Source organism: Chenopodium quinoa, unplaced genomic scaffold (genome assembly GCF_001683475.1).
Source record: "Chenopodium quinoa cultivar QQ74 unplaced genomic scaffold, ASM168347v1, whole genome shotgun sequence".
NCBI lineage: Eukaryota > Viridiplantae > Streptophyta > Magnoliopsida > Caryophyllales > Amaranthaceae > Chenopodium > Chenopodium quinoa.
Window position 1 is genome coordinate 1 of NW_018744976.1, and position 25,667 is coordinate 25,667.

The 25,667-nt window shown below is 32.5% G+C and overlaps 1 protein-coding gene across 1 annotated transcript; it reads right to left on the reverse strand.

Moving 5' to 3' along the window:
- Positions 1-3,445: 3,445 nt before the first annotated feature.
- LOC110706467 (homogentisate phytyltransferase 1, chloroplastic-like) lies at positions 3,446-7,917 on the reverse strand. The gene is given in 14 exon segments (XM_021884386.1): positions 3,446-3,520; positions 3,993-4,098; positions 4,988-5,094; positions 5,189-5,260; positions 5,581-5,676; positions 5,932-6,033; positions 6,601-6,690; positions 6,984-7,033; positions 7,036-7,066; positions 7,562-7,617; positions 7,620-7,635; positions 7,740-7,777; positions 7,780-7,822; positions 7,864-7,917. Coding segments are annotated over 14 exon segments (903 nt in total). The 3' UTR covers positions 3,446-3,478.
- Between the last annotated feature and the right edge of the window lie 17,750 nt (positions 7,918-25,667).

Sequence of the window (25,667 nt, forward strand, 5' to 3'; positions counted from 1 at the left end):
ACGAACATTAATGACAACATATAATGCTCATATATGGTTCCAAACGACATTATATGACCCCGAGATGTATCCCCTTAAATATCAATACTTTTCTACACCAGGCCCCGAAACCTCCAAAATTTCTCAAAAAACGTGGATATTAGCCTTCAATTTTGAAATTTTTTGATTTTTTTTTTCGCCCGGAAATATAAATTGCTGAAAGGTTTACCATGGTCCCTAGTTCCCTCCGGGAGTCCAATTGGGTGGGTGGAACCATCCAATTTGCCTTTAAACGGCCAATTTACTGTTTTACAACTTGCACGGATTTCATTAACTCAAGCCTACTACGAACATTTATGACAACAAATAATGATCATATATGGTTCCAAACGGCATTATATGACTCCGAGATATACCCCATAGAATATCAAGACGTTCTACACCGGGCCCCCGAAACCTCTTAAATTTCTTAAAAAACGTGGATATTAGCCTTCAATTTTGGAAATTTTTGACTTTTTTTCGCCCGGAATTAAAAATTGCCGAATTGTTTACCATGGCTCCTAATACCCTCCGGGAGTCCAAGTGGGTGTGTGGAACCATTCAATTTGCTTTTAAACGGCCAATTTACCGGTTTACAACTTGCACCGATTTACGGGTTTACAACGGCCAATTAAATTAAACTTGCACCGAACCCGACTTGAACCGAAATTTACCAAAACCCGTTTTAACCCGTCAAAACCCGAATTTAACCCGACTTGTTACTAACCTAACCTGAATTCAACCCGACCTGTTCCTAACCCGACCTGAAATCAACCCGACTGTTATTGACCCGACCCGAATTTTACCATACCTATTACTTACCAAACCCAAAATTTCAACCCGATCTGTTACTAACCCGATTCAAAATTAACACGACTTGTTATTGACTCGACCTAAATTTAGACCACTGTATTATTGTTGATCAAAGCATTTTGTCTTAGGAGACCAAGTCGGTCCAGGCAGCAAAAGAAAGGAGCATCATCCTCAAATTTAAGAGTTAAATATAATATATATATTTGTTGTATGGTCAAAGGAGATAATTATCTTCCTAAATTATAAACTATAGTTCCCTAGTATATTGCCATATATATTATAGTCAAAGGAAATAATTAGCTTGATAAAAATGATAATTATCTATTTATAGTTAGTTGAACCCGAATATGACCTGGCTTGAAAATGACTCGACCTGATTGTAACCTGTAAATTATTGACTTGAACATAACCCAACTTGAATCCGAGAATGACCCGATTCGGAAATGACCTAATCTGTTTATAACCCGCAAATTATTGACTTGAATCGAACCCGACTTGAATCCGAGAATGACCCGACTTGAAAATGACTCGATCTGATTATAATCCGCAAATTATTGACTTGAACCGAACGTGACTCAAACTCGAGAATGACCCGACCTGATTCTAACCCGCAAATTATTGATTTGACTCGAACCCGAGAATTACCCTAACCCGTTTTAACCCGTGAAAACCTGAATTATACCCGACCCGAATGTAACCCGAGCTGTTATTAATCCGACCTAAACCCGACCCAAACCTGATAAGAAGTATGACCCGACGTGACTCGACTCAAACATGACCTAACCCTAACCTGACCCGCATAGGTTATGGAATTAATCTGAATTGACCCGACCCGAGTTGACCCGACCCACTCTTACCGACCCAAACCCGACCCGTTACCCGAATTGACAGCTCTATATATAATCACTCTAAGACCATATTTTTGTTATTTACAGATTTACCTAACAAAAGAGAGTCTAAATCTCCGGTTATCCTCGGAGATTGCTTAGAAAAATATTACAGAGTACATAGTAATTTTTTTTTAATTTTTGTTAAAAAAATTCTACTAATTTTTTTAGTATAAAACTCAACAGTTAAGATCATAAGCTAGCTTGATTTGCACCCCAAAAAAAAAAAAAAAAAAAAAAAAAACTGGCTTGACAACCTGCGGATAGGATAACAGGAGTATGATACAATAATTCAACGTAATAATCTGGAATATGATTCGGTGCAAGATAGATTATCAGATTAATTAAGATAGAAAATCAAAATATAATGTGGAATGACTGGAATCAATTATTCTCCCTAACTTATATGTCCATGATACCTTGATTTCATGTGAGCAAAATATTTTGGACAGCAAATGACAAATGTAATAGACAGCAAATTATAGTTCATCCATTTGGAAGTTAATACTTACATTTTTTAATTTTATTAATACAATCATTATATTCCATGTGAATTTATTACAGTAACTCTTATTTGCTGTTTTATTTAACTGGATTTTTATGGCGAACTAGCAAAGGGATGATGTTATGAATAGATCATTGTGATTTATTCGATACAGGATGAAACTTACTTAGGTGTCAATTTGGGTCACTAGGCCAGATTTGATTGGATGTATACGCGTTGAATCTAGTTTTTATCATTCAAGTCAAATTAAATCTAGCTAGGGCAACTTATATTTTAGGGAGTGATTTCCAAGTCAATTTAGTGTTCTGGGAATTTGTCTCCCTCCACTAAAAACAAAAGATCTGGCAAATATCAACTTTGATTATTTGATTTGATAGATCAGTACTATCTTATACAAGTATGTTGTATTGTTGTTTTTTGCCTTACCATAAAAAGTAATAATAATTCTATCTTTAGAATAACCTAAACACCTAGTAACAAAACCAAATCTTTATCACTTCAATTAATGCCAAGCAAACCTTATGTTAAACACAGTATGAATTACATGAAGTACAATGATTGAATTGTACTCGAATAAGTTAATCACATTCAATTTTGATTGAATTAAAACCAAATATGACCCATAAAGAAGTACGGAGTACCTTATTAAACTTAAAGGGTTACAAATTGTTCATCACCTAAATATGGCTCGAGGTGGACCTGATTTTAATGACACGCACACGCGTGCCATGCTTTCAAATACAAGTATATCAGATTTCACAATTGAAATACTTTGTATTTCAGTGAATGCTTTTGTCTGCCTCTGAACAAAATCAACCAAGGCCTACAAACCTAACAAATATTGTGAACCTTATTAACTTATCTTACTCTCAATTTATGTTGTCATAAGTTTTCCTATTTCCTCTATTTGTCTCAGCCTCAAGATTATTTAGCAAAATTAAAAAGTAAATAAATAAAATAAGTAAAAAGGTATTTTTATAAAAAAAATTATCTAAAATCAAGACAGAATGTCAGCTAGTTTTAGCAGATATGAATCTTGAAATTACCTGATCCACAGAAAGAAGTAAAGATGATGAAAATGACAGCAACTAACTGAAGCTGACATTTTTTTATGAAAAAAAATATCTGAATATTTAGCAATACTTGCAACAAATTCAGCTCAATATTTAATGTACCTCCCCTCAATAAGGAAAAATCTATATGTACACTTTGTCACTAATCTGGGAGCAAAATCATCTTCATCACGTTCTGTAAATCACCTTACAAGTGGTATTAGCAAATACTCTGCATAAAATAGCTGCAAGGAGAAACGACCTTTCAGATGACTATCAATGCAATAACTAAAATCCCGTCATGGAAGATGATCATTCAAGACCAAACGAGTTTATGTAGGCATTATAATTTGTGTTGAATCTATACTTTGCAGATTTAAAATTTGTGTTTTACAATGACAAAGGAATAAGACTAGCAACAAAATACCAAATGAACATTATAATGTAGTGTACTAGTGTCCTGACATCAAAGGGTAATATGGCATCAGTATAATATTACTCGACATAATACAGTCAATAACTCTACGTTTTTATAATTTTTAGTTCCAAAATCTTATTATTAAGTGTCAAAGGAACTGAATTGAAATTTCCTATAAGCAATATCAGCAGTACCTAGACCATAGCAGAACAAACATAAAGCTACTCCACCTTTTTGGAATAGAAACAGGCATTAACGAAGCAACAATAAGGGTAAGATTAAATAGGGTGCCGTCTTACCTTCCAGATGAACATGTAAAAAGAAGTGATTGCAACTTTGCTGCTAAGATCAGTAGATTTGGCACTTCTCCACAGCATTGCAGCCAATATACCATGACCAAACAACCTACAAGAAAAGAAATAATGGAACAAGGTGAAACCTTTTTCTAGCCTTAATCCCCATATTCCAACACTGAATAGATTCATAAGATTTAGGCTCAGATATTAGGCTTGGCCAAGGCAGATCGTTTCTAATATTTATTTTTATTTTTTTTAATTTTTTTGTATATCCTCAAAATTCAATCATCCAATGAAAAAGTGTTGGAAAACTCAAAACCATGGTGAAGGTAGGGTAATTATACTACCCTTTCCAGAGATCATGCAAACTTAATACAATTTTATTTCAGGGCGTATCTCATGAATTTCAATTCCATTTATGACCCTAAAGATGGGAAATCTAGTAGCCAAAGAGCTTGTTCTTTTAAAGATGATAATAAACAATCTAGGGTGACTTTTAATAGCTAAAACAACGTGGGAAATATTTTCTAGAAATACCAAGTATTAATTGGCCTCGCCAGTATTCTATCATGGGAGTTTCACTCATCTATGGTGAATACACTAGTTGTCAGTCCATAATGGTTAAGCAGTGACAGCAACCAATGTTGCACAGATATTCTCGATCTTAGATGTGATGCTCACTGTGAAGGAAAACTTTTGTATACACCCGGTTTTCAGTAATTTTACTGTACATCGAGCACACTTTTGTCAGATTTAGTGTCACTTTTGTCAAATTTATCAATGAAGCATTAACGGATGTTCAGTAATTTACTGAACATCCGTTTTATTTAAAAGTTTGTCCACTGTGAATAGCAGAATAGGTATTAGGTACCTTAGTGTCAGCATCTCGTAACATCAATAAAAACTTTCTTGAAACTATGGGCCGTAAATCTTCTAAAAGGCATCTAAATTCCAGAAATAATTGACATGCTTTTTTTCGAAAGTCAATATAGAAGCACATTGTACATACCGTGATAAGTTTGCTCCAAAGAAAGGAGGATGATGCCCCAACTAAAATGGCAACAGCATAAGCAATTTGAAGTAGAGAAATACAAATCCAAAATACCTGCCAGATTTGCAATAATAGAATTAAGCCGTGAAGTCTGTAAATCACATATGCTCCTTTTTTTCCCTGTGTTTATTACTTAATCAAAACTAACCCGCTTCTGTCCCAGTCGTACTGTAAATGACCGGATACCAAATATCCTATCACCTCCCATATCAGGTATATCCTGCATAAAAGAGTGGTTCAAAATGAGTTACTGGACTTGAGCATTCAACATTAAGAAATATGTTTATGGGAACATAAATTAATCACAATGCACAAGAGTATCTTATTACTTTAATACATCATTTGTGTATTGAATCTAATGACAGATGCAGAGTATGGCCCGGTTCACTTCACCTTATTTTTGCTGAATTGAAATTATTTTTACCAAACTGAAAAAACTGAAATTAATTTTGCTAAACTTAGAACATTTTCTACTATGGCGCTTAATACAACAGTCATCTATCAAGCAGATCACTATTTCAAATGGAAATGAGTTTTTACCTTAAACAATGCTATAACCACCGAAAAGAAACTCATAAATGCAGTTGCAAAAATCAATGGCCTGGAAAAGATAGCTGGTTGTCCAAAGACATGTGTCTGCAGTAGTTGCACACAAATTGAACACCTTTAGAGAGAGTAAAAGATGAACAAAACTTAATGAAGTTTATGCATAATTTTTGAAGACAATATAGCAATGTATGTTCAACAATGTGGTGAATGAGCAACAGAAATAATCAAACAAATTTCTGGATAACTATATAAAATCAATAGTTTTGTAGTATATGCTAAGTTTCAATAACCAAATGGATATGCAAATACCAACAATATTCATGACGAGGGTCAGAACACCACCTGCATGTGCAGGAAAAAAGCAATTTGAACAATTATAGCCCGAACGGCGAGGATACACATTGCTGCAACAACAGCAGATCTCTTCCATCTCAACATAGGCAGCTGAAAGTCCAAGAGCAAAGAATAAGCAAAATTTACCACCTCATACAAAAGTTCTAAATTTTTAAGCAATAAGACATCATACTTGTCAAACTACAGCAAAGAAAGCAAACTTTGCAAAAAAGGGTTTGAGAGATTCTATTGAATTTTTTCTAGAAACTTCCTCATTTATAAGAGCAGCTTTTAGATACTCAGTCCCTTTGGAATAAACACCAGCTGGATTTCCAAAATCTAGTGAAAATAGCATCCAGATGTTAAAGAGCACAAAGAGGCTACAATCTTGTACTAAATGGATATATAACAGAAAATACAACTTAAATTTGGAATTTGATCACCTGTCTCTGTGATCAAGGTGTTTCTCAGTCAGGGCAGAGTTTAAACCTAAGTAACATACTGCTACGTAATATGTTCACCAGCCATAGACATTTGGTTGGTCACTAAACTCACTACTGTCTCTGTTCAAAATATTTCAACTTTAAGACCATAGTTTGATTAGTAACCACCAAAGAACAATGTAAACCAAGCATCACATACATGTCTCTGACAAACCATTAGAGCATTAAACCTTACATTTATGGAATATGCTGTACCAAGCACAAAGCTGACAGAAAGAGCCCAGAATAAGGGCCATGAACCAACAACTGACCACAGCCAAAAACTCTGCATGACAGAGAAAACAAATAAATGAGAATAACACTTGGTAATCCAAGAATCTAGGACAGAATGAACATACATGGAGATAACAATTTGGGATGAAGAACATGCAATGTATGGACATGAATGATAAATGTCAACAAAAGGATGGAAGAGCAACCAACAATTTGGTAATAGGAAATAGTGAAATACAAATCTTGAAATAGATGTATGCAATGCACAACCCGAAAGCTGAAAGCATTTCATAAGCTAACAAAAATTATGTAGTCATCCTCAGCAGCGCATTTAGAACTCCTTACCAATATGGCAAATGACGTAACAATGAAGATACCAGTTCCAGTAGAATATTCCCGGATGCAAGAGGAAGATATGGTTTGTTGACCTATAACCACATTAAGATGTACACACATTAGATAACATGATCCATGTAGCATGAACAACAAAAACTATCCAATATGGATTTTACCAACAGCAGGTTCTGTAGAGGGACTACTTTACTCTGCCTTACACCTAACCAGTGTATACTAGTGACAAGGTTATTGACCGAAGTTAACTGAGTATCAAACTAATACACAGTATTGTCTAGCAATGTTAAATGTAGACATATAGTCCTTAAGTGATTTTGGATTTTATTATTTTTTTATTTTTCCTTAGTAAATTGATTTTGTTGCAGAAACATGATGTATTTTGAGATAGGGTAAATACTTAAGCAGCTTCAAGTTAGATGCCTCATCTCATGGTTCTGTTCGGAGCTATATCAACTAATTTCACTGTAGAGAAAGTAATATAAACAACATATGCCAATATGTATTTGAATAAAATGATGTGGATTGTGAATTTGTGAATAAATGGAAGGCAAGATATGTCAAGTCCTTACCTTGTCTATCTCTATGTCAGATATCTGATTCAAACCTACGATGTATATATTCATGAAAGAGCAGCAATAATGGCCTGTAAAGAGTCATAGATTGATCAGGAGAAGCATTTATTGATAGAAAAAACGCTTCAAATATACCTAGGTAAGGAGGACAGTGAGCACATATATCCAGCATTACCTCTAACATTCCAGTGAAAAACATAGGAGAAAAATCTGAAGCTTCTGCACTGCAAGTAGAGAAACTGAAACTATGCTCAATGCCTGTCATAAAAAAGTAAAACATCCAAGTTATATATCATAAATTTCAAGAGCATAGGAATACAAGTAGAATCAGAAGGAATGAAGAGATGTGACATTAATCAAAAGGTTGAAACCTTAGAAAACTTAACTGTTCCTATAAACTGTGTGAGGCCTTGAAAACCTATAAAAGGCATCCAAAAAATTGATAATTGAATTCCAAATATTCTTAGGTTCATAAGCGTTTGGTTCAGATTCAAGCGACTGTCCGTGGCACGCAACTACCAAGCGTTTTCTACTATATGTCGGGGACAGCATATGCTTCCTTTGACCAGTTATAGTGTGATTCTCCACCAACTGTCGCTGGTACCTCACATTGCAAATTCCCTCTATCAAACTCCATTCTTTAAACTTCGAGCCTTGGATTGCTAGATCAGAAACATCAGCCATAACATCAGTCTAACACTATATCAATGGCAAAGGACAGACAGACAGACAGACAACAAAAGGCTCCTTAGATACATTCATGGCTAGTATTATTTTTTTATTCGTTTCTGCATTCACATGTTTATGTTTTTAATATCATACAACCATATGGAATTGAATTTTCAACAACAATAAAGCATTAGTCCCAAATTGATTTGGGGTCGGCTAACATGTTTCATCACAAGGAACCATTTGTGAAAAACGAAAAATTCTACCTGGAGCAGAAAAATGACAGTGAAACTATCAACTTAAACATCAAAACTCATAGTGGTATAAATTGATCATACAGCATTAATTATCATTGCCAAATTCATTAATAGTGTACTACAACCTTCAAAACATGTAATAGAGTACCAAAAGCCCATAACATTTAGGAATCCGCTTTGTCTACGATTAATTGAAACTACAACGATTATTACAAGGTTTTGCAACACACCACACAAATACATAACCAGAAAAGACGAGTTGAATTTTACAACAAGCAATAATATCGTACATGCATCTTCTACCTGACTAATTCTAGTAACAATACTAAAATTATAGGCCCACATTCTATAAATAATCAAAACACTGATCAAAACAAGTCAACAACCACCATTCAAATAACAATAATAATAATAATACTGGGTTTGAACAAGAAATCAACAGTTTAAGTAGGGTTAAACAAAACATTACTAAAACTGGGTTAATTTTTTTTCCAAAATCCCAACAAAACCCATCTCTTGGAGTTCTATTTTAAGCAAAACCCAGAAATCAAAGATCAAGAAATCATTCAAAAAAAATGCAACTTTCTAATCAATAAACTTCAAAATAAAGCAAAGGAGTAGAAACCTTACAATTTCTGAGTGAAGGAAGAAGAACAGCTGCTGATAAATTGTGTGAATTTGGCCTTGTAAATGGACCCAACTATTAATGAAATCCATTGTACCCTCTCTCTAATTTTCTCTCCTCAGTTGAATAACCCAAAAAAAAGGAGGAAAATTGCTTGTGAATCAGGTAGCAGAAAGACGCTTCCAGTTGTAGCAACTACTCTATGACAGTACTCAGTGAGGAAGATGACACACACTGACAAACCCAATTGTTGTAAAAAATTTGAGGGAAAATAGCAGAATATATAATTCGTGTTTTCTTTAACGATTTTAATGTACGAGTACTCTATAGTCCGTACCTAGTTAGAGATGGATATTGGTCAGGTCGGCGTACGAAAGCAGGTTAGGTATGACATGGTTTGATTCGGCACAAACCCGTTACAAGCCCTACATGACAACTCATCAGTGTGTCATGGGTTGTGCATAGATATTATTTTTTCGGCACGGCATAATGAGGTGATCGCCTAACCTTCTAAATTTTGATTAATTTAAAAAAAGAACCGATTAGAGACTGTCACGTGGCATGATTAACCATAATGACTAAACATGGTATTTGGTGATTTTTGTGAAATTCATTGATATATGGTGAATTTAAAATTTTTGATGGGTATATAGTGAATAAAGTAATAGCTCGGGGGTATTTCGTGAAAAAACCGTTAATTTAATTAATCTCTCACTCTCTATTAGGCCTTATTTTTTTGAGTTGAATTAAAATTAAATAGTAAGGAATACAGAGAGCTAATCTTAAAATAAGTCTAGCTCAGTTCATTTGAGTTCTTCTTTTAACATTTTTTTCATCTTTTAAAGATTGCTCCATTTTATTTGAGAAAAAGCGTTAGTTTGAGTTTATCCTATTACTCTTTCAATTAATTTTCTAACACAAATTTTTGTATGTGGCTAGCCACACTGTGTGGCCAGCCACAATTATTATTATTATTATTTTAAAAAAAAATACCACAACTCTTCTCTCTCTTCTTTTCTTATCTTCTTCTCCAAATCATACATCACCAACAACCATATCTCTACTACACCCATTTTCACTCTCCTCTTTTCTTAGCCTCTTCTTCAAGCCAAACCACACATCACCAACAACCATATCTCTACTCCACCCATTTTTTCTCTCCTCTTTGCCAAATTGCTGCAATTAAAGCCCAAAATTGTAGAAATTGGGTGTGTAAATTGCTGTGAAAAATTGTGATTAATTATCCTTAAAATCATCAACAACATTTGAAGTAGTGAAATTGATGAGAACCAAAGAAATGTGAGCTCGTTTTCTTCGTGGAATCTTAGATCAAATATTCTACGTCAAAAATTGTAGGGTGTTACTAGTTTGGTTATTGTAGGTGTTACTGGTTTGGTCAGGGGTTACATGTAGGGTGTTACTGGTTTGGTCAGGGGTTACTGGTTTGGTGAGGGTGTTACCGGTTTGGTTAGGGGTTACATGTAGGGTGTTACTGGTTTGGTTAGGGGTTACTGGTTCGGTGAGGGTGTTACCGGTTTGGTCAGGGGTTACATGTAGGGTGTTACTGGTTTGGTCAGGGGTTACTTATAGGGTGTTAGTGGTTTGGTGAGGGTGTTACTGATTTGGTCAGGTTACTTGTAGGGTGTTACTGGTTTTGGTCAGGGGTTACTTGTAGGGTGTTACTGGTTTGGTTAGGGGTTACTTGTAGGGTGTTACTAGTTTTGCTCAAGAGTTACTTGTAGGGTGTTACTGGTTTGGTTAGAGATTGCTTGTAGAGTGTTACTAGTTTTGCTCAGGGGTTACTTGTAGTGTGTTATTGGTTTGGTATAGGGCTTACAAGTAACCATTGAATAAGTAACAAGTAACCCTTGAATAAGTAATTCATACAAGTAACCTTTGAAGTAACTCATATAAGTAACCCCTGAATAAGTAACTCATTCAAGTAACCCTTGAATAAATAACTCTACAAGTAACCCTTGAATTAACCCATACAAGTAACCCCTGAAAAAAAATAATACAAGTAACCCCTGAAAAAAAAAATACAACTAAATCTTGAAAAAAAAAAATACAAGTAACCCCTGGAAAAAAAAATACAAGTAACTCTTGAAAAAAAATACAAGTAACCCCTGAATAAGTAATCTATACAAGTAACCCCTGAAAAAAGAAATACAAGTAACCCCTGAAAAAAAAAATACAAGTAACCCCTGAATAAGTAATCCATACAAGTAACCTCTGAAAAAAAAAATACAAGTAACATCTGAAAAAAAATACAAGTAACCCCTGAATAAATAATCCGTACAAGTAACCCCTGAAAAAAAAAAATACAAGTAACCCTTGAAAAAAAAAAATACAAGTAACCCCTGAATAAATAATCCATACAAGTAACCCTTGAAAGAAAAAATACAAGTAACCTCTGAAAAAAAAATACAAGTCTTGAAAAAAAACAAAAAATACAAGTAAACCCTTAAAAAAATACAAGTAACCCTGACAAAACCAGTAACCCTGTTATGCGAGTGAATAGTAACCTCATTATACTATGTAATCCGTTATTTTTACTGATTTGGCAGCAGGCCACACGGTGTGGCCTGTTGCACCAAAAAAGCTCTGATTTTCTAATCTTAGTAGTTCTCTTTATTTATCTAATCTTAGTAGTTCTCTTTATTTATCTCTCTTAATATGCACATCTTTGACTAAATTTTAATACAGTGACAATTGAGATGTAACTCATAATTTGTAAGAGATAACAATTACAAGACGCAACATTTAAGAGATTTGAGATTATTATATACATATATAGAGTACGTAGCTCTTAAGATAAAAATAATATCTTGATATTATAACCTTAAGGGGAAAAAGTGGGGTACTTAAATAATTTTTTTATTACGAGTATATTTATAGTAAAATCAAATTTAGCACCACAATATTTTTTTTTTAATGTATACCAAGTACTTCCGTTCAAAAAATAAATGTATTTAAGTACTTGTACAATAGTTTTTTGGACGGGCAAATGTATATGAGACATGTGAGCACATATATGGTTGGTCGTACCATATATTTTCTTCAATTTAAAAGCTTCGTTGCTGAAAAAGTGGAAGTGGGTGGTGAAAGAAGGTAGCGAAAGGGGTGTGTATTTTGTGGAGGCGGACTCACAATGAGTCCGTTCAACACAATTTTTTTTCATAGTACATATGGTCAGTCATACTATAGATTTTCTTCAACAAGGTTTCAATTTACAAGATTCATTGAATCAGTTTTTAAAATCTACAGTACAAATCAGTTACTAAGGTTCTCTAACATATTCAATTTTCCATAATTTCCTCTTTTTGTGAACTTTTTGTTTTGTACATGATCATCACTTCATTAACTTTCTCTCATTGTCCAAAAACGAAAGAATTTACTCGATGAATTGTATGCTTCTCCAAAGAAAAAGACTCGTATGTCGAAAACTTTAAGTCATAAAAATAAGAAAAGTTATTAAGTACAAACAAAAACATCACACTTGTAAAAAAAAAATGAAAAAAAGTAAAGGACATCGCTCAAATATATCACACTCGTACGAGTGCACATCCAATTTCACTGCTGAGTATTTTTTAACACAAATTTTTATACGTGGTTGGACTCATGATGTGACCGGGGTTACTCGAGTTACTCAGTCAAGAGTTACTTGCGGGATTCGGTCAAAAAGTTACTCAGTTAAGGGTTACTTTAGAGATTCAGTCAGGAGTTACTCGGTCAGGTGTTACTCGAGGAGTTACTCGAGTATTAACCGGTCACACGGTGTTGCCAACCACACAAGAAAAAAAAACTCAGTTTTTTTTAAATATTAATTTTTAAATTAGGAAAAATTGAAGCATATTAAATTATTAATGGTTTACTTCTCCATTTATTACCTTTACAAAATTATTGCATATCAATCGTCAAATAATACATTAATCCGAAAGATTACACACAAAAATTTATAAAACACGTAAATGGTACTCCTATGTAGCATCTTTTTGTAAGTAATACCCTCCCATACTGCCATACCCAAATTAAAAATAAAAAATAAAAAAGTAACAAACCAATTTACTCTCATATTTTGTGCATTGCAATATCCAAAAATGGAATATAATTTGTGGATAGAGAGGGTGAAGTATTAAGATTTATAGGTTGCTAACAAACAATGATATAATAAAAAGAAAAAAAATAAAAAAAATTAGCAATATATAGATCTCACTCAATGCAAGCATAAAATTAGGCTGGTGGATAAGTGGATAACTGTTAAGTTCAAAATTCAGTAACAAATACTAAGTAAAAAATCTAAAACACAAAGGGTCTAGGAGTTTAGGGTGCTACCTTGGGAGCCATCATAATAGAGGGCAAGGAGGAATATCCACCTTAGAACCTTAGATAGCTTAAAGTATATGCAGGTCAACAAGATTCAAACTCGCGATTTAAAATTAGGAAGTGGATCCTTAATCAACTACACTAATATAAATTTTGCTATCGTAAAACATTACTACATAATTGCAGTTACTTATATCTAAAAAAGTAAAAGTTATGTTATGAGGCAAACTGTAAAGAACAAAATAACAGATGTAATATACAAGTAGTAGTTTTTTTAGGAGGGAAAGCCGGAAAGGAGGAGAGGGTTGGGGAGATTGTTTATTGTTCTATAAATAATTGATGATTGGTGTTACTCCTGAGATCCTAAACCTGTCATTGTTATCAAGTATGCAAAAACACATGGTTAATGTGGCATCGATTCTTCGAACATGGAATAACCTAAATTAAAGAAATAACCCAAGTCTACAAAAAGTGCCAAGAACTAGCTTGTACACTTGTACATATACCACTAACAATGAATGGTTCCAAAGTTGCAAATTCAATGCAACAAACAACATTAATATTGTTATACTTTATATTATGGACATGGTACAAGTTGCCCAAGTAAAACCACACATCGCACAACCGTTTTTTTTTGTGTGAAGCTTTACCACAATCAAGTAATCGTACCAAGGCAATAAAGCCAACATTATAGGCTACGCATCTCAGACTTAAAGTACTAGTACTAGTACTTTGGTACTCCGATGTATGCATTATTCCTTCATTATTGTGTTTGTATATGCATGATGGTATTTTTGAGATTATCCGATCCTCTTATATTATCGTTTTAATTTTGCTAATGGGCTAACTTTGTTTGGTAATTGACTATTTGTACGAGATGATATCAATACCGATAAAAGCGAAACTTCCCCCTTAAATCTTGTTCTATATCGTTATTTCTACCATATTTCCCTATTCTTGTCAGTCACATAGAGAGTTGTTTCCGACCACGTAGATATTCATTGCCCACTTGACACTTACTATGCCAGCTACATGAACTGACACGTGGCACCAACTTGGTTATCTTCTTATAAATATCCGCGCATAATTCACTTCTAAGGTACGATTTTATCTCTCTAAACCCCCCTCTCTCTCGAAACTCTCTTTCACCTCCTTTCTTACTCATATTTAACATGTTAGTGACTTTGGCATCAGGGCATTTATCCCTGGGTTAGCTTAAATTAGTCGCGTTGACTGTGTAGGTATCCGGTTGGACGATAAATCTTTACCGATCCCATACATCAGTTATGGGAGCTCACCCGAACACTATTGATTTTTTACTGTCACAGATTGATTGTTGGGTAGAATAGAGAAGGTAAAACACTTGTTTAAAAAGTTACATAATCAAATCTTGTGATTTTCTCACATTCCAATCAATTTTCGTTGCGGATTAGTGCATTTTGGAAGTTATAGATTGGAGATAAATTTGTTTGTCAATATTCAAATGTTCCGGACTATAACAAATGTAAGAAATGTGAACAAAAAATAATAAAACAATATATATATATATATGTGGTTTACTAAGAATGAGTGAACTACGTTTAAAAATCAGGACGATGAAGTTCCCGTTTACTTCACCTTATTTTTGCTGAATTGAATTTTTTTTTATAGATTTTCTATTATATTTCTTCTTAAAGTTTATTGAATTTTACTTATCTGAAATCATTTTTGTTGAATTTGAGAGATTGTTATATACACCCGGGTGTACCGCACATCCATCAGTATGGTGTACCGCACACCCATCAATATTTATTCTCATTTTGATGATTTTTATTCACTTTATCATCAATTGAAAAACAAAAACTAATCTTAGGTTAGATGGGTGTACGGTACACCCGAGTGTATATAACAAATTCTAGCTGAACTGAACTTATTTTTACTTAACTGAACTTATTTTTACTTAACTGAAATTAATTTTATTAAACTAAAATTATTTTTACTGAATATTATTTTTTTAAGGTGAAGTGAATAGCGTCAAAGTTTATATCGATAATGATTTATGAGGAATATTGATTAAAGTATTAGAACATAAGGAATATTAACCAAGGGGGCTAACAGAACCGGAATAGGCTAAAAAATATGTCCAAATAAAAATTGTAGCCCAAACATACATTATGAATTTGGGCCCCTTATTCAAGGCATGTCACACTTTGACCCCATACAGTGTGCTTGGTCATTCATAAGGGGCTAAGGGCATATAGTTTCAACTTTCAAAACGCATTACAATATAATTCCCATTTAGCTTGAATTTTACGAGTGTAATACAATGGGAAAATATTGATTATCGTAAGATTAATGTTATTGGGAAATTTGGTTTACAAAGTCAAAAAAAATACAATAAAAATGGACAAATTTAAGATTTTGAGGCATGAACAAAATCACTTTCTTAAAGTAATATTTCGACCATAATATACACACTGGGTATCACAAAATTACTAGGAGATACAACGAATATAATCAAAATAGTGTGTAATATGTTTGTGATCTAATATAATCAAACTTTTGTAATTTATGATGATGATAATTGGGGTCGCAATATGTTTCAAGAGGCAGAAAAATAAACGACTTTTCTTCAATCTTTCCTCATCATATGTTCTAATAACATATACTAGCTCTGTTTCTTTTTAATTGACACATATTCCTTTTTAAGAAGTTTTTTTTAGTCGACACGTTTCCTATTTTTGGGGTAAATTTTTTACCTTGCATTTACAAGGTACCCCACTTGCTTTTTTTCATTCTCTCTCACTCTTTCTCCTCTCCTTAATATTATGTGCCTGAATCAAACGAGTCAACTAAATAGAAACGGAGGAAGTATATACTAGCAGCAATAAACAAGCAACAACAAAGAAATAACCGTCTAATCAGCCCAAGGCACCACCCGTGCCCGACCAGGCAGATATGAAGATGAACCCTGAACCCTCACGCGCCCGGTCGGACGGCGGAGGCCTTATCGGACGGTGAAACCTAGATTTCAGAAATGGCTTCTCGCGCCCTGTAGCCCTGTTGGACGGTGAAGACCTGGCCGGGCAAAAGCCCTGCTAATCTCCTTTGCTGCTCTCATACCCGGCGGGGCGGCAACGGACTTATTGTCCTTCTCTTCCACTCGCGCCCTGCCGGGTAGAGTTAGCCCTAATCGGACTGCTTTGCTTTTCTTTAAACCAAGGTAATTTTCTACTAATTGCTTGTTTAATTAATTCACAACACCTTAACCTATGTAATTCAATTAAATAACATGAATTTTGTCCACCGATCTCTAAATTATTCAACAAATGTGTGAGATAACCAAGACACCACCAAACCTCGCTCATTCAAATAGAAAGGTTTGAGTAGAAATACATAAATTTGAGAGTTTTAATTTCTAACTCTTTCGTTAACTTAATTGGATTAGTGAGGGAGATAAGATAAGGAGAATTTGTGTGTCCATTTATATTTTAGCTAAAACTAAATGATTGGAAATTGATTCATTATGATTATTATTAATCATGAGCAAATTTATGTTGTCAATTTTCAAAGATTTTTTGCATGATAGATGTATGCCAAGCAATCAAATCAAACATAAAGGACAATCGAACGAAGGTATTTCTCGTATTAGTGGTACATACTAATCTGTTTCTTTGCGATGTTATTAAAGCCAAAATGTATTCCCAAACAAGTAAGATTAGACACAACCTTTAAATTTGCTAGACCTCTAATGTTAATTAATGACAATCGAACCTTGCTAACCAAAATAATTAGTACCATCATTATTTTGCTTCCATTATCTATATCCTCACAAAAATTAATTTCATGGCTCAATAAAAGATTCTCTTCTACCATAATTGCAAGCATTTAGAAAACAAAATAATTGAACTAGTTGATCGAAGAACATTGCACGAAACAATGTTATGTCTATGCAAGTGCAAAAACGATGATAGTAACTCCCATGTAAAGCGGTTGAGCTTTTCCTTAAACTTGCATGTGCTCCAATGTGAGTTTCTTTACTCCATCAAGTATTATTATTATTATTATTATTATTATTATTATTATTATTATTATTATTATTATTATTATTATTAGCATGTATTAATATTATTGTATGGTTATAATCTTTAGCACATGCCTTTGACACATCTTCCTATTCAACAATTTCCACTCATATCATTGGTTGGCATTTCGAGTACTAATAATTAATGATTTAGTCAAAGAAGATATGTACTTGTCATTTGTTGTATGAATCTATTATTATATTATTGGCTAAGATAAGATTCATACTAGTATATAGAACTCCTTGCTTGATTACTTTTATGGAGTTACTACATTAATATTTATGAGTCGAGTTGAGTAGGGTTGAACCTGGTCTTATTTGTTGTATGTCCGAAGATATAACAGTGGAAGAATATAAGGGTGGAAGAGAGCCTATCCACGGCTTACTAAGATCGTGTGGGCCATGCGAAATGTTTGGGAATGCTCCCTGTGGGATTATAGTACAATAAGAATAAGAGTAACTTGTTTTGAGTAATGTATACTAGCGGCTCTCTTTAGATATTCTCCGATAATCCAATTAATTGTTTGAAATACATTAAGTGGATCAATGTCAATTCTCAAAACACATTGTATCCTATATTGGTAGTGTTGTAGTGGCCAAGTGGATAACTTATAAAGTGGATCATGTAGGCCATATATTTACTTAATTTCAATTCAGTTCATTTCAGTTTAGTTTAGTTTAGTTCAGTTTAGTTTCAATCAGTTCAGTTCAATTCAGCTCCAATCAGTTCAGTTTAGCTCCTAATTTCCCTCTCTCAAAAAATATTTATTTCAGCTTAGTTCAGTTCAGTTCAGTTCAGCTCCAATCAGTTCAGTTCAGTTCAGTAAATGTGAACAGGCCCTTAGGAAAATATGGTGTGAACTTGATATATATGTGTGGTTTACAAGTTCTACTTATTACATTCTACAAAAGTGAAAGTTGAAAATCGTAAAATCATCATAGAAGTACTTGTTTGAAATTTATGCGTGGAGATTTCTCTAAAAAGTTGCTACTCAGCTCGTAAACAAATTAAATTAAAATAATATATATACTTTATCAACATCCCTATTCATAAGGAAGAAGTCCAAAAGGCCAGGTGAACTGATTATATCATTACTTTGTGCATGTTAGTTGTGTTTTAGTTTAGTTTTTATTTCTTTTTTAGGTGTTGTATGGTTTGTATCATTCATTAGGAGTGAGAGTTTACATACAACAAAAAAGAATGTATTGCTTTCTTAGTTTTTTTTTAGTTGTTTCGATAGTGCATACTTGTGTCTATTTTTCATATTTTTGACTTCGAACCGTGTGCGGATTTGGTTTGACTCTCTTGAGCTTCTTTTGATCTTAGTTATAATTCTAAAATTCAGTCGGTTTGTGCTATACATTGCTAACTACTTGACATTATGTGAATCAATTGAATGATTTGTGGAAGATTGGTTGTCCCATATGAAGTATAGCTAGCCAATTCTCTTGCTAGGTCACCTTACTTTGTGTTTGTGTGATTGATTCAATTTGTTATTTCAATGACTTTGGCTTGAGATTTATTAGTAATTTGATTACAATTCATGCATGCTGCGCATGATAAAGGCCATGTTCTTTAGGTAACCTTTAGAAGATATTGAGATACACTTGTTCCCTTCGCGCACCCATGTTGTTGCCTTGTCCATTTATTGATATATAGCTACATTACAAGCCTCTTTAGCCCCATTGGTTACTATTCCCAAGTCTAGCTAGCTTGGGGAGCTTATTGATGTGGTGGTGTTGTTTGTCATTGTCAAGCTTCATTTTATGCGAAATATGTTGGAATGAATATTGAAGGAAAAAAAAAGGTTGTATTTATAGTTGAGAAGTGTTACTTGAAAAAAGAAGGAAAAAAATAAAAATAAAAAGCTTGTTTATATGTACTCATTGAAAAAGCCAAAGCATTGAAAGAAAAGGCAAAGAAAAAGGAAAAAGAAAGAAAAAAATTATTCATGACGATGTATAGTTGATTTCAATTTTTTTATTATGTTTGGAGAAATTTGGTGATGTCAATTGGAGTTAGATCATTATTTGATCGCGTTTATGTTTTTGCTCTCCAAGTTGGCTCTTTACTCACATTTTCCTAAATATTATCCTACCCCTTTACCTTTGCCCCATTACAAGCTTATAAAGTCCTTTTGATCGGCATGTTTGTTTTGTAATTGAGTGAACGTTATTTCTTGCTATCGTCAAGTTACCCTTTATTGCATCAAATATTCATATACTACAAGGTGTGCGGTGACGACTAGCTTGATTGGGAAATCGTTTGTGGTCAAGTTTGGTTTCAATTGTGGATCGTGATGTTGAGTGGTTACGTTCTATTTGTATCCGAGCTAGATTTTGGTCTTAATAACTTTGGTTTGATTGTTTGCTCGAGAGTTAGGTCGGTCTTATTCTGGTTCCCTGGAAGTCCTATTTGTCTTGTTTCTCCGTCTTGAGTCTAGTGTTGCTTGGGGACAAGCAACAGTTTAGCTTGGGGGAATCTGATGAGTCATATTTATATAGAGTTTTTAGGCACGTTTATGCTAAGTTTATAGTAGCTTTTAGGTCTTTTGTTGCAAAATTTGATAGGTTGTCGTACACCTGTCAAAAATAAATTCCTAACAAAACCAACTAACAATGTAGTAGGGTAAGTAGGGTCGAATCCACAAGGAGATGGTATTCAATCTAACCTCTAAGAAATTGGAGAAACTAAACTATGTCACGAAATTGGGATAGAAAAAATAGTCTAAATTAAAATAGGAATAAAACAATTGATAAAAAGACCTAGGGTTGTGGTTCACCATGTTTATAGTTCTAAATCTATCAAATATTAATAACAATTCAATCAATCAATAATCTAGAGCAATTGCTAAGCCTACGGTCGGGTCTTAACGCTCTCAATTCAACATATGTAGTTCGGTCGCTAACATAATCAGAATTGCTAATTGTAAGGAAGCCTCTAAAAGTAAGATCTTTCGATTCAAACTCTTATTAACATGAATTAATCAAACAATTGATCAGGTTGCAAGATTAACAATAAAACACTATCAATTAGAGAAATCAATAATTAAAATATCAATAACATCAATCAAGATTCATAGTATAAACATGGATTCCCAAACCCTAGAAATAAACTCTTCTAGCATGAAATAAATAATTAAAACTAAAACTAAAACTAATAAAGAAAGCATAATCAAAAGTAAAGAAATAATATTACCTTTATAAATTAAAGTAACAAATTCAAGGACAAATCCATGGAGGAATCCATGGAGCTGTCCACGAAAAAACTAGGGCTAAAGAGAAAGCTAAAACGAACGTAAAATAAAAAAATATAAAAAGGCATAAGGGAAAAATAATATCCCTTGGAGTATTTATATTATCCTAAAACTAATCTAAAAAAAAATTAAAGAAAAGTAAAATATAAATTACACAAGTTGTCAAACGATTGGACGATAGAAGATGACGTGGCACGAAGATGCTCGATGGAATCGAGGGCCAAGCAAAAGACGTGCTACGATGCCCCTTGCTTGCTGCTTTCGTGGGTAAACTGGAGCTACAGCTCCCTGGTCGAGTGAGCTCTCGCTCGGGGCTGCTATTGCTCGAGGCCTATGCGAGCTACCTTGCGAGCTCTCGCTCGGGGCTACTGGGCATTGTGTCAACTTCACAGGCTTGTAACTTCTGATTTATACGTTGTATATAGACGTGTGATCTACTGTTGGAAAGCTCTTCAAGTCTAGTTTCCAACGCAACTTGAAGAACTTCAATCCAATTTGTATAACTCAAGTTATGATCAAAAGAGTGAGCAAAGGTCAGTTTTGCCACTTTGTAAAACATCGTTTTACTTCGTTTCTAGCTCAAATTCAAATCCGAAAGATGCATAGCAACCCTTGTGGATATTATATTCATTCCTTATGCATATAAATCTCAAAATAATATTGCACAAATATATATCCTTCATTGAACAACCTCGATTCATCGACTTTTCATCCTTTCATTGTCCTATTCAACTCCAAACACTACGAAAGCGTCCAAATGTCTATCAAATCACCTGAAACATTAAGAAAAACACAAACGGAGCGTAATAGAGTACAAAATAAACCACTTATGTATTTACGACCTAAAAAGCAACAAAAGACCTAAAAGCTACTATAAACTTAGCATAAACATGCTTATAAACTCTATATAAATATGACTCATCATGAACAAAACAAACTCTTAATTAATTCATCATCTTTTAATACCTTACAAATACTACGAAGTATTAGAGAGAACAAAAGGAGTAATTAACATTATCTACAGATTGCATGGTTTTGAAAACGAATTAACGTAAATACACATACGTTGATATATAAACCCTGGAAACAATAAACTTGTTTTTACTCCAGGTAACATTCTAAAATCATGCTCCAAATATTATATAAATCGTACCACAATCTGTTTCAAAGCAGTTAGAAGACTCTTACTACATACCAACATACGGTGTTAGTTATAGCATATTTTTCATACAATTAAGCACGCAATTTATTTAATTTCATGTCAACATGTATACAACAAATTACTCAATGTGATCTCAGAATGTTGAAAATTTTATCAATTTATTATTATTATTTTGAATATTTTATTGGCATCAACTTTATTTTTTGGTGTTTTCTCAGAAGAAATAATATTCAAATAAATAGTCATAACTCTGATGAAAAATTACACAAGTACAAAGTACAAACAGATAGTTTATGATGAGATTTTGGACTCTCTTTATCACATGGGCAGTCTAGAAAATCCAGGAGTTAACTTAGCTCTTTCATTTTTTTTATTTTTTAATTTATTTATTATTTTTTTTTGTTATGACATTTTTCATTAGATAATATCTCATACAGTGGCGGAGCCACATTAGAACAAGGGGGGACAGTTGTCCCCCATTTTCGGAAAAAAAGTTTTTTTTTTAAAAAAAAAAAATCAAGAAAATACAGTAAAAGGCTATAAATAACATATACTTACAGTAGATATCATAATATTGAATATGGTTTGGTGGTTGAGTCCTTAGTAAGGCTGTGTTTTGGTCCTAGGTTTGATTCCCTACTCTACTGTTTTTCAGCTTTTTGTTTTTTTTTCCCTACTTCTTGTTTTTTTATTACATACTCTAATTTTCAACAACCTTTTAATTTGATTTTTTATTTCCTATTTCTTGTTTTAGGATTTTTAATGTTATTTCTTAGCTTACTAAGTGTGCTTAAACTCAATTTTTTTTTTTACATTTCTAATAAATAGATTACTATTAATTAATTGTTTGTAACTGTGTTTTAACGAAATACATATTAATAATATGATTGATTTGAAAAAGTTGAGTTTATTTTTTCGAATGTAACTCAAACCCTGGCCCTTCATATCTACCATCATTTGTTTTAACGATAATTATTTGACTTTATGATAAGGTAATTAATTCGTATTTATCAATTATGTGATTACATAAGGATTTACAAATAAATTTATTCATTTTTGTTGGATAATTTTCTTAATATACAATAAAACTTTTTTACCCCTTTTTCCATATAGAAATAATTGGCATATGTGATTTCAAATAAATATTAAACAATTTAGGTTATCAATTTTTTTCTTGAGATTTTTGCCGAAACTTTAACCTCCAAAATTTGTCCCCCCGAATTATAAATCCTGGCTCCGCCACTGATCTCATACATGTACAGTTGTACTCCGTAATAAGCTAGGGTACTAATCAGGTTTTAATTATGGCTGATTACTTAGGTTCAATCAACTATATTTATATGGTAAAAGCATGTCTAATCAATTCTAAATCAGGGTTTGTTTGTTTCATCACATTTATTAAAAAAATAAATAAATAAAATTATTTTTATACCGTATAAAATAATTTTAGAAAAAATTAGAACCAAACAAAAAATAACAAACCGTTAGTCAGTTAACAACTACGGCTTACTAAATTGACATGGTAAAATAAATTTGTAATGTATTGCGTAACATACGAGTTGAAATAAGATACACATAACATCAAAAAAAAAAAATTCCTGAGCATAGATGATGTAAACATTTAAGGCATGTTTTGATTTACTGAACTGAATAGAGCTTAAATGAATTGTTTATGAAAGAAGAAAATTAGGAACTGAACTGAATTAAATTGAACTGAAATTAAGCTGAAAAGAACAGGCCTCTAAGCTCTGTATTATTCACCTAAAGTATTATTGATTGAAATTTGATAAGCCAAGGATTGATAAGTTCTATTAACACATTGTTTTATTCACATTATATTTACTTACCTCAAAAAAATTAATTACGATAAGCTTAGTAATAAAAATAAACTCAGACATAAGTTTTTTTTTTTTTTATGAAGATTAACTAGTTAAATTAAATTTATTTTTAATTTAATTTAACTAAATAAATAAGTAAAAATTAGATAAATAAAACATAGCGATTTCAGCAGTCTACCTTCCATATTATTCCCCGACCCATACATCCTTATCAAAATGATGAGAACTTTACCTGTTAATTTGGATGCTAGTTGCATAAGGTTCAGTGCATGCCACCATGACATTGCATTAGCTAAGGAACTTACATTTAGTTTTTTGTTTTTAATTTTTTTTTTTTTTTTTTTTTTTAGTGGGAATCTTGTGTTGTGCGCATTTGCGATGTACGGAATTATATAGATGCTTCAATTATACGGATGATATGATCATATGCCTTAATTTAATCATGATTATTAGCGTTAATCATAAGTTCTTGACATTATTCAAAGATGGTAAGATATTTGGCACTTTTTTGTACATTAAGACAAAACTAATTAATTTAATGGGAATTAACTATCTATTTCACATGAAACTAGCTACGTACTTGGTACTTCCATGTTATGTACCACTAGTATATGACAAATTGCCATCTTATAGTTTAAATTATCACCGCATAATATGTCTATATATAATACTAAACTTTATAAAATATAAGGAGTACAATAGAAATGAATTACGGAGTATATCATGTTTTGCTTTATTGTACATGATAAATACTTTATTTATTTCTTTTTTCCATAACATTTTGATTTTTATACTATTCATATAAACTATCAAATATTAATTAACTTTAATCACAATTTTTTTTACTTATTTATAAAAACCAAATTAAATCATATTAAATATTTTTGAAACTTCCTTAAAAAAAATATTTTTGAAACAATCTCTAATTTTTTTAATGCATTAATTTTATATATTTTATGTAAACAAATAATTTAATATATTCAAAATTATACATCAATAAACATAAAAATTAAACTATTACAACTAAATAAGATGAATATTATTTAAGAACCTTCCAACCAAATTAAAGCCAATCTCTCGTGGATCATGACACGAGAAACTTTTTCATGTCATCTAGTAGATATCAAATCTTACCTTATATTTTTCACCTAACACTTTTTTTATAATTTATGCCTCTTTTGATGATGTCAAAGCTAAGATTAAAATATTTTTACATGAAGGATACGAACACAAATCTAACTAACTTTTATAATTTTGATTCTTCACTATGAATCACATAAACACATACTCACCTATATATGTATACTAGATGAAGCCCGTACGATGCACGGTTTGTTAGTATTTTTTAAAAAAATATTTTTTATATTTATGTGATTTTTGTTACTACGTATTATATTAGCTTTAAAATATTAGATAAAATTTCTAATCTCAAAAGATAATATTTTGTATTTAATTAATTTAAACTTTAAAAATTTCATTCGTCAATTTTGCTAACGTGGCATTTGAATTATTTAATTGTAAAATAAATTAATAATCTCTTATTTAATTGGCTACAACTTAAATTCATAATCCTACATGGCGCGCTAAGAAAAATAAATCCTACGTGGCTCTCTAAAAACTCGGGGAAAAACTCCCCTTTATCGTGCGATGCACAGTTTGTTAGTATTTTTTTTAAAAAATATTTTTCATATTAACGTGGCTCTCTAAAATCTCGGGGAAAAACTCCCCTTTATATATATATATATTAGATTTTACATTATCCTTCCTAGAGAAAAAAAGAAGGTCCATCCTTATAATTATTGATCTTCTTGATGAATTGTTGGTTCTCTTGATTATAAATGTCATCTATGATATTTTTTTTAGGGTCTTGCTTGATCGTACGTATGCAAACTAGTGGAGGAAGGAC